Raw genomic sequence first — 11,253 nt, forward strand, 5'->3', positions numbered from 1 at the left:
ATATCCTCATTATTTGGAAAAGGGTTCTCCTACTAAGGAATCCTCCAAGTACTCATCTTGTGGAGCCCGCCCATTTTTGTAAAGCCAGGCTGAAGTCAAGTGCAACGATGAGGAAGCAATTTAAGAGCACACAGGCGATCAGCAGAGTCCAGATTTCTCCAACCCCATGTGGAAAGTGTGGATCGCCTTTGAAATATGACGATATTCTGCCTCAGAGACAGTCATAACCAAGTTCAAACCCTAGCTCTCTACTTACCTTTTTGGGGATCGTTGGGAAATTCACACACCTCCCTCACTATTCCTTCCTTGTTTGTAAAATGGGCGTGTAAAATGCATGGTAAGTGTCAGAGTTCTGTAATCACCAGTCATGATGGTTATTCCTTGAAGGTACTCTAATAAACAGTAATTCTCTTCCCACGTTCGACCCTGCTTCGTACTTCCTGGAGTGGCGGCAGGAAACAGTTCAAGAAACCCATTATGAAATGGGATGAGGGGTTCGTGTGGAGTGTGGGAAGGCCGACAGGCATTTCCCTTAAGTGGTGCCTTTGGCCTTGGCAGCAAAGGCGAGGAAGATACAGGTTGTCAGAAGGGCATGAGGGAGATGGGGAAAGGTAACTGCAAGATTTGCTGCTGTTCACCAGAGGCAGCCCTCAGAAAAGCTGCTGGGGATGCTCCCCGCCCTCCGTAAGTCCTGCTCAATCATGCTCAACATCACTGGGGATGCAACAAATTCCAGAGGCTTTTCCAACCAAGGGCTCCACTCACCCCGCCTCCTCCCAACTCCCTTAAATAATGGCTGAGCAAATGCCTCTGAGACCATCTTCAGCTAATTTCCTTCAAGACATGCAAGCTGCTAATGCTGGGAAGTACAGATAGTGTGGAATAGCAAATATGGCCAAAATTAGATTAAAATAACCTCCTGATAAACAAATTACTCACTGAAAATAAATATTCCACTGCTGGGGCCAAGATAACTAAAAGAACAGCACCACCACATGGCAAGAAGAGGAACTACACCTGCTGCAGTCTGGCCAGTCCCTGTCCCTCCACACTCAGCTACGGAGTCTGACCAGGGGAGGGGGACAGGGAAGGGGATTAAAGAGAATGGGTGGTATCCTATCAGCTTAAACCTTTAAAATATTTTATGTACTTGTGCAAAAGACAAAAATATTTGGCAAAGAGGTCTGAACTTTGAGCCAAGGTGAGGGGGAAAAAACCAACAACCAATGTGCCAAGTTGAATGCAGCATGACATAATGGGAGTCTGTGATTCTTCCTGTCCCAGTTCCCTTCCTCTCCCTCACCCCATCATTCATCAGATTCTCCCCGATGCTCAGCCTCACAGCAAAGACTCTGGCCCCTTGCACAGCCATGCTGGTATGTTGGGCATCTCTTACCAGGTCCCATTCCAATGCTTATATGGGATAGACCATGTACTGCTCTTTTCTCAATTAAATGACAAATGCTCCCAATCACCTCCCCCCCCAAAATCCTTCTGATACTTAGAAAGTATTTATGTAGCCTCCTTTCAGCTTTTGATCTTATCTTATTTGGGCTAAATAAGCCTATCCTCACTATTCTCTTCTTGGAATGCACAGGGCTCAGGTCCCAGCATCTAGACACAGGCAGTATGCTCTGCAGCCCACAAGTTGTGTGCGTTACGTAAGCTTCCCAAACCTCAGCTCTTACACCTGTAAAGTGGGGATAACAATGTCTCCTTGACAGGCTAAATGTATATGAAGTGGTTGACATACTAAGAACTCAATAAACTGTAGATATCTGTGGTGTCGTTTCAATACAGCAGTGTGATAGATAATAGCTTATTACTCCGCATTCACACAAAGCTGACTGCAGCAGTCCATCCCAGTGTGAAAAATGCCAAAATCTATCAATATTATTTGAAGCAGGTTTTTGGTTCATCACAGAAATATATTGCACGCTTCTCCAAAAGATATGTTAGAAGAAGAGACATTGAGTCTAGAATCACATCACAATTTGATTCTTTCTGGGGATGGGAATTGGGCTGGCCTCTTCACTAAAGGCATGCTGAAAATAAATGTATGAGATTTAAATCAAGAAACTGGAATCCTTCCTTAGTCACCATGAATGTATTAGCCTTGGGCACAGCCCAATATGAAGTATGAGGGACACAGAAGGGACCCCAGCCTTCAAGGAGCTATACCCAAAAAGAAAAATGCTTACACACATATGCAAAAATACAGGAATCATTGATTACAGTATGGTTAGTTCTTATAGGTATAAATATAAGATTCTATAAGAGGTTTAATAGGTTTAATCTAATGCTGGGCATTAAATGGGGTTGAGTAGTATTCAGGAAAACTCTGCACAGAGGTATTTGTGCTGAGATATGAAGAAGGAGCCAGGGTCATCCGGACAGGAAACTTCAAAGTCACAGATATCTGGGTGGGTCACTCCCTCTCTCTGGTCCTCAGTTTCCCTGTGTAAAAATAAGGAGATAGGGGAGGGGACAAAGCCAATAGTTTTCTGGGCTATAGATGACAACACTGTATTATAATTCTCAAACTTGCTAGGAGATTAGATCTTAATTATTCCAACCACTAAAAAGAACTGATAATTATGTGACATGATAGAGGTGCAAATTAGTGCTATAATGACAATTATATTACAATATATAAATGTATCAAATCAACATGCATTATATTTACACAATGTTATATGTCAAATATATTTCATTTTTAAAAAGTGTTTATTTTTTTTTCCATTGGGGAGAGAGACAGCACAAGACGGGGAGAGGGGCAGAGGACAGAGAGAATCTTAAGCAGACACCATCCTCAGTGTGGAGCCCAATACAGGGCTTGATCCCACGACCCTGGGATCACAACTTGAGGCAAAATCAAAGTCAGACACTCAACTGACTGAACTACACAGGGACCCCTACTTTCAATTTTTTTAAAAGATCAATCATTTTCTAGGTTCTCAGAAGCCCTATATTTTTGTGAGTGTGTCTGTGAAGCCATCTTGGAGGGAAATTAGTGGAAGATAGACCGGGCTCTGAGCTCTCAATCAATCAATTAATCAATCAGTCGACTAACACTGCGCTAAACAACCTCAAAGGTCTCTTCCAGCTCTGACAGTCTATGGCCTTCACCTGGAAACAGAAGGGGAAAACACACTATGTGGGCAAATCCCTGTTGAGGCAGGTCAGAGCCCTGAAGTCAAGAGGACAGGCCCCATGGGAACACAGGTTGTACCTGTGAGTCCCGTGAAGGCCGCGCTGACCCACTGCTACCTGTGCATCATCACAAGGTCACAGGAATCGCAATGCCAACCATCCTAAAACATAGAGTGTCATTCTCAGAACTCTTCAGAGCTCCTACAATTCCTACAAAAGCCTCAGATGGGTGCACCTCAATAACGGCTCCTACTATGACATTTTGCAGCAAAGCAGGTGTCTGGCCATCGTGCCCTCCCATCACTGCATTGCTGAAGGCCAGGCCACAGTAGACATCACTGAGAGCATGAGGGTGTCTCCACAGAGTCAGGGCTGTAGGTACTAGAAGGTCCTCCCTGCCTACACACCCACAGCAACAGGCTGACGGGCCTTCCCAGGAGCCGGCCAGCCAGAGCATTAACTAGGAAGACCTAGGACGAGTCTGATCTTCCTGCCAAACCTCCCGTTTGCTCCCTGTATCCCTCCCTCCCTCTTCCTTGTCTTCCTTCCTGTATTAACTTACTTCCCTATTTCCAACACCCTCCCCATGCCCTCACTTCTGAAAACTTCCAGACTCCTCTTAAGTTGCAGAGTAGTCTGAAGTAAAACCATCATCTTATTAAGATTTAAGGTCTCAACCAGAAAGTATTTTGGGTGTTGCCTTGTTGCAGGAATGTGACCTTTAAATCTGGGCAACAAGGTTAATACCGAGGCATTATTAGAAGATTCATCACTGGAGCCAGTACAAATCAGGCAGGTTGCCATCACCACACATTCATTCAAGTGATGCTTCCAGAGCCACAATTTTTCAAACCTGCATTTATACCTGATGCTCATGGAAGGGGTGTTAAGGAGTGAAAAGAAAGAGAGAGAAGCAGGGGTTGGGGTTGGGGCAGACAGTGATAAAAGGGGAAGAGGATGAGGAAAAAAGAAAAAAAAAAAGACAGGGGTGCCTGGGCAGCTCAGTCAGTTAAGTGTCCGACTGCAGCTCAGGTCATGATCTCACTGTTCATGAGTTCGAGCCCCATGTCAGGCTCTGTGCTGACATCTCAGAGCCTGGAGCCTGATTCATATTCTGTGTCTCCCTCTCTCTCTGCCCCTCCCCGGCTCATGCTTTGTCTCTCTTAAAAATAAATAAACATTAAAAAAACAAAGACAGAGATATAGGTACAGGTACAGATGGAGGGAAAGGTGGACTGGAGGCAATCCACAAGATGGAGAGAGACAAAGGACAATATGTTACTTGGGTTTATTAGAGGGAAAAAAAATTGCAATAGAAGCACTATTTCTTAATCAAAGCTTTGTTAAGTTTTGGTAATGAAAAGCTAAGTGGTTTTGCATAAGTGAAAGCATAAAAGGGCAAAACTTTCAGTACAGTGAAATTGAAGAAGGGTTTGCACACATGGGAGCCAAACAGGGGAACAGATGTCATGAAAGGTATGACATTTGGATTAGACCATTCTAGCTCCTGCACACAAAAAAAGGACACTTGATGGGCAATGGTTTTTCATTTTTAGCGTCCTATATTGCTGAGGCAGTTGGAATACAGGCCTAGGACTTCCAAGCTTGGTTTGCCTGCTATCCCTCAGGAAGGGAAAGAGACAAGAGATGCCTTCTGGTTCATTTCCCTCTTCCTGCCATCCACCTATCCTACATTGGCTTCTCATGTAGCAGCTACTAGATGGAAGAGAGAGCCAAGGCAGCATAACAAAATTGTCCTATGCGACCCAGGTCCTCTTTCTCTCTTTTGTTGCTAAGGTAGACAGGCTCCAGGTCTCCCAGATCCTCAGTCCTGCTTTCTTGATGCTGGCGGGGATGGTCTCCAGCCCCTCTCTAGACCCACATTAGGTACAGATAGGACCTTACTGGCCTCAGATTCCCAGGCCCACCCAAGTTTATTTCCACAGAAGCATTGGCTGCCCCAAGGTAGTAGATATGTCCTTCTGGCTTTATTTTAACTGGGGAAGGCTCTTCCTTTGTGAAGCAATTACAGAGATACACAACAGTGTCAACTTTTATAGGACCAACAAGCATAAAGACCAGACTAATCACTAGCTGAAAGGATTATGCCTCTAGGAACCAAAGGTTCACATAAACACTCCCAGATATCAGTACCATATGGTAAGTTTTAGGCAGAAACTGACTTCCTGAATTTAGGTTCAGCAGACATAGACTCACCTGGGATCCAAATGGACACGCATTCCATGTCAGGTTTTAACTATGCGTGAAGACAGTACAAAGAAACTAGAGGATTCCATGGCACTAACCTCTCCCACAGAAACCCCAGCCTACTAGAGCAGTACCACCCTTACCCAGACTCTCCATGCCACTCAATACTTTGGTTAGGCTGATAGAACAAAGATGGTGACTGTCTGGTGTTGTGTTACTGCACCTCCCCAAATCCATGACAAACTTTGCTACTTAAATACTTTTCCTGCTGAGCCCTTTCCTGCTGAGCTCAAATAGGATCTCAGAATCCTTCCACCTACACATGGAAGTTGGCACTTGTAATGAAACCTATTTGCCCTCCTTGTTCTAAGATCCTCTAAATGCTTAGAACCTGTTCCCTCTCAAGTAATGTCTGCATGCCCATAGCAACTTTCTGCCATTTGTGTTTTTTACCTCTTTTGAGATCATAGCAATGATGCCAGTGCTGGGGAATTTATAAGATCAGTTATTCAAGAAGAACATTTCTATGAAACACCAATAAAGGTATTTGGGAAGAGGTAGTTTGAAACCTTGAATGGGCTTCAACTCATGGGTTTGGTCAAATATACATCACTGATGTATACATCAGTATACTGATGTATATTTGACCCTCAGGGCACATTTGGTGGGGTCTAGAGACAATTTTGTTCATTATAACTAGCAATGCTACTGACATCTGGTGAGTCAAGGCGAGGGAGGAGGCTAAACCTCCTGAAATTCACAGAACAGTCCTCAACAACTGAGACTTATCCAGTCCAACACGCAGGAGTGCCAAGGTCTGGAAACCCCAATACATGTTAAGATAGAGTTTTAAGTGGTGGAAAGAATGATAGAGAACCTCCCATCCAACTCCCTCATGTCAGAAAGAAGCTAAGACCCAGACAAAAGTCAGCGTGGACAGCTAAAACCCAAACAAGTCTGTATGGACAGGTAAGCTGAATTAGGAATAACCCCACACACCCTTCTAATGGGGCAATAAAACCTGTTTTCTATATGGAGAGCATCAGGCTATCAGTTCCCTAACAGTCCATTAGTATAGTTAAATAGAGATTAGAACTACAAGTGTTAAGATCATTGGTTCTGTATGTGGGTTGTTGGGTTCAGGTAGTAGAGGGCAGTACAGTCATTTTTATATATGTAAATATCATTCATTCATTTCATTCATTCATAGGTATTCATTATTCATTCATTTTAATGTTTAGTCCATAAATTTACTTTGAGCTTTTCGTTGTGCTAATGCAAATAATTCAACAACCTACAAAGATACCCCTTGCCTGCAAAAGTTTGCCATCAGCTGGCAGAGGTGGACACCGGTGATTCCAATACGGAGGAATCATGCGGAGAGGGAGAGCCTCTGGGAACATGGGGGAGGTCTTCCAACCCAGTCTTGGTGGGAAAAGGGAAAGTTTTTTCGGAGGAAATGTCCGAGCTGAGTTCTGAAGGCAGGGTAGAGGTTAGAAACTTTTTAAGTGGATCCCCTAGCACAGCATGCTCAGTTAGCTAAGGACAGCCAGTGTGCTGAAAACCTGGCTAAAGGTTCCAAGCCCGAATTAGTCAGTATTTTCACTGGCTACTGTTTCCCATGGGTCCGTACATCATGCCTCATATGGAAATAGTTAATAACGGGCATATGACTGCTTTCAAATTTCTACACATAGCAGTATGTTGTGTATTACCTCTAAGCCAGCAATCTGAGAAATAGGGCTGTGTGTGTGTGTGTGTGTGTGTGTGTGTGTGTGTGTGTTGAAAGGGAGGCCAGCCTTTCTCCACTCTCAGGGCTCTCTCCCCATGAGACATGAAGATCTCTACCACCCAAACTCTGGGGGATATAGGAGAAAGCTACATTCCCAAGGCACAGCATTCACAGGATGGCTTACCCAGCCCCTCTCGGGTCCTTTACTTCCTTCAACCCAGCACTCTTGCTGCACCAAACACCGGGCACTGTCATCAGGAGCGGCAGGGTGGGCAGGTAAATAATGAGAACCCAGATGCCAAACCCGAAGCAAGTTCTGCCTTAACCTGCCCATAACCCACAGGTTATACTCTCCCTTGCCTCCTATCTCAAGGGCTTTCTAACCTGTCACTCTTCACTCCTCCAACCTGCACTAAGCACTTTCACTCTCCCTGCAGGACAGAGAGTTGTGAACAGTCTTGTGTATTGTGGCCAGTTACAATCAACCAAATAAATTCAAGCTTTAATTTTTCTTTTCCTTCAGTCTACAAATGGAAGTGCTCCATGATGTGGCTCTTTCTCTGTGCGTATAGTTGACAGAGACACATTGTGGGGGGGGGGGGGGGGAGTGTTTATTTTTATTTATTTATTTATTTATTTATTTATTTATTTATTTATTTATAAGTTTTATTAAAGTTCACCTATTACCCACAGGCCTCGGGCTCCCTATAGAGAAACAAATATCACAATTGAAGCAGCTGGTTTCCAAGGTGCCAAATTAAAATAGATGAAGAGGTAAGGGGGGGGGGGAATAAAAACATTAGCTAAGACTTCTTTGCTCCCAAGTGCATGGAGTCTTCTATTATATTGCACACATGAAATTGACTCCCAATGTAATTAGACCAGGGCTACTAGGCAAACAAAAAAAAAAAATCTTCAAATTATTCAGACCCCCAGAGCTATTCTTTTGCAATCACTCAAGTAACTGAAAAGAGAGCCAACTTTTTAATATAAATTTGTTATTAGAATCTACACTGTCCAAGAAATTCCCAACACCCCACCTGCTCAAAAATACAGAGTCATGAACTGGTATCAGAACCAAATGCAAGAATCCTGCTTCCCACCCAGTGCCATAATCTTTTCTTCTACAGGACAACCCTACTGGAAACTGGACCTCATTTCAACAGTCCTTAAGGGTCACTGACCCTGTTAGAAGGAGCTGGAGAGTTCCTCAGGTCTGCAGAAGACAACACGCTCCCTTTAGAATAAATTATCTTGACAGCATTATGCACAGGCATGCCCACATGGACAGATATTAACTCTCTCTTTGCAGCCTTGTGTTTGGAATAGCCATAGTATTCTCCATCTCACCCCCCAAAGATCCAGGAATGGCTCTATTGTCTTCCAGGTTGAAATGAGCCATGGAGGTACCAAGAGCACCTTTCACTGAACTCAGAGGAGAAAGAAATAATGACTTTTCAAAAGAGGTGCTTACTGGATTTCAGCAATGCTGCCAGAACTTCGGTGGCGGCCCTGGGGAAAGAGAAAGAAAAGTGGAAAAGTCAATGTTCAATGGTCTTTTTGTCAGCCCATGGATCCCAAAGCCAGCAGGCTCATTGCTGCCACCTAACAGCCCCATTATTAACCAGGGAGCAGGCATTCTATTGATTGCAGCACTGACCATCAAAGAGGCATAAATGCAGAAATTGCTTCAAGCAAAGTGTCTGTCTTGAAAATGGGTCTCAGGAGTCCCCATTGCTGCTGGAAATATCTCCCCCCTCCCCTGTCTTGCCTCCCACCTTCCACCACCTTCCTTACACTATGCTCCCCATATATCTGTTGCTCATCCCCACCAGAGCTCCAGCCAGTCTCTTGGTTTATACTTGGGAAAACCAGCAACTCTGGAGGATGGGTTGGGAAAGGGCAGGATGTGGAGGCTGAGTGAGTACACCAATGCAGCCAAAACTTCTTGAGCCTGGGTTGGGCTGGTGTGAAAGGAAATCAGTGCTGGAGGGAGTGGGGGAAGTAGAGTAGCCACGTTAAGTTCATCAAAGGGGATTAGCAGAGAAGGAAGCAGGAAAAGAAAGAATGAGGGTGTTCCAAGCAAAGGACCGAGCCCCATTCTAGATCACAGGCCAGGTCTATAAGGTGACCCTGCATTTCTGATTTGCATGGCACTTTTGTTTTGGGGAGTTCACTGAGGAGGTAATGATCTATTAGATGATAGTTTTATGAGGGACATACTAGAGGTGGGGAGGAGGATTTGAGGTGACCAGGGCTCCAGCCAGAAGTGTAGCATGGACAGAGAATGAAGAAAGATGGGTTGAACGGAAGCTTGGAGCCTTGCTCCTCAAAGCATGGGGCTCCCATTAGCAGCTTTGCATTCCCTGGGAGCCAAACAGAAATGTAGACTTTCAAACCCCATCCCTGGCCTGCTGCATCAGAACTTTCATTCCAACAGAGAATTCATAGGCATATGAGTGTTGGAAAATAACTGGTTTAGAGGATAGGTCAGTATGGTTTGGTTACTCTTTGATGTTGAGAAGAAAGTTCAAGGTGACTCCCAGATCCAAACGCTCTAGAAAATATCGAATAGTGTGATAACATAGCAAATAATTATGAATCCAAATAGTGACATTTCATGGCAGGAAATACATGCTAAAGTGTCATATTAGTCAAAGAGGTGAGGCTGATTCCTGAGTAACAAGAAAAGATTTCTTTTCAGCTCCTAACTGGGGGATGAACATGTAGTGCAGCGTAAGACACCTTTAGGGCAACGATGAACATAAGGTTTCAGACCACTATAGCCCACTATTCTAAAGAGACCTGATTCGAGTGCACAGGTCATAAGCCATTTGATTGATTTTGATTGATTTTGGATCAAAGGGGTATGGTGTCAAGGTCAGAAACATGAGGTGAAGCTTGTAAACAAAGAATTCACAGGATTTGATGACAGGCTTGTTGTGAAGGGCAAAGTAAAGGCAAAAGTTGGTCATGGCCTGAAGTGTTCAGTTGGGGTAAATGGGAGAACAAAAAAACCATTACAACAAAAGAGGGAAACTGAGGTGTTTACAGAAGGTAATCATTTCTATTTGGGAAATGCTGAGCTCAGGATGAGGGGCACACAGCTACATGGAACTTTTGAGAATGATGCTAGAAGCATAGATACAGAATTCTAGAGAGATCTGGAGTTGGAGATACATATTCAGGAGTAACTATGGTAACAATGATCATTGGAGCCACAGGAACAGGTAATCTGTGAAGAAATGCAATCAAGAACAGAGTACAGGGTTGGCCCCCAAAGCATCTACACTAAAGGACTCAGAGAATGTGCAATCCAGGAAGCAGGAAGAGAGAGGATGAGGGGCTCTGTTTTGAAACAAAAAGTTCTCTAGATTTTCTAGGAACAGTTTTTTTTCAAACTGCAAGTTGTGACCCAATAGTTGATTGTAAAATCAATTTCATAGGTTTTGACTAACTTTGTGGATGAAATTGAATCAACTGTAATAGAATAGATTATATCAATGTCGTTTCATGTAGCAAAGGTCCACTGTGATCTGAGAAACTTTTATTTCAATGCACATATACGCATGTGTGCATACGGGGAATCTGATGTAAATGTTTTCCTTTAAAAATAAAAAGCTTATAAAGATGTTGTTTAATGGATAGGGCCCATAAAAGATCTGAACAAGAACAAATGTCTGGAATCAACTAATGAACTAGTGAGCAAACACAAAGTATTTGATCTCCCAGATGGTGCTGAGATCCAGGCACCAAGCCACTCATGTGAATGTCACCCAGAGGCTCTGTATTTCGGGGTCTGTTTTGACAGTACATATCTGGAATTCGGTCCACTCTCTGAGCATAGCTCTCTGCTTCTCTCCTGCTCTCCCAGTGTAACTAAGAATGTAAAACCCATCAGAAATGAGGTAACCACTTTGTCAACCAATGGCTATAAATACAAATAAAGCAAAACTTTAAGCAGCTAAAGTCTAAGTAAGTAAGAAAATACTCACTTCCCCTCCAAGAAACCAAATCCACTTCATTGAGACAGTGAACAGGGGCCCCAAAATCAGTGCCTTTGGGGTGCTGAACTGTTCCCCGCTCCACATGGACATCCAGCACCCATGTTGCTGGTAGTTTCACTGATTCCACAGAAGAGGACTTTTTGAGAGGGCTTA

General features: G+C 43.8%; 1 protein-coding gene across 4 annotated transcripts in view; it reads right to left on the reverse strand.

Annotated features, from left to right (window-relative positions):
* The window catches only part of AGBL1 (AGBL carboxypeptidase 1), a 938,649-nt gene that overhangs the window by 623,519 nt on the left and 303,877 nt on the right, over nucleotides 1–11,253 (reverse strand). For all 4 annotated transcript variants that reach the window (XM_053223586.1, XM_053223587.1, XM_053223588.1 and 1 more), the window contains one exon: nucleotides 8,568–8,605. In XM_053223586.1, the coding sequence (XP_053079561.1) occupies nucleotides 8,568–8,605 (38 nt within the window). The remainder of the gene's footprint in view (nucleotides 1–8,567; nucleotides 8,606–11,253) is intronic.

Source organism: Acinonyx jubatus, chromosome B3 (assembly GCF_027475565.1).
Source record: "Acinonyx jubatus isolate Ajub_Pintada_27869175 chromosome B3, VMU_Ajub_asm_v1.0, whole genome shotgun sequence".
NCBI classification, from domain to species: Eukaryota; Metazoa; Chordata; class Mammalia; order Carnivora; family Felidae; genus Acinonyx; species Acinonyx jubatus.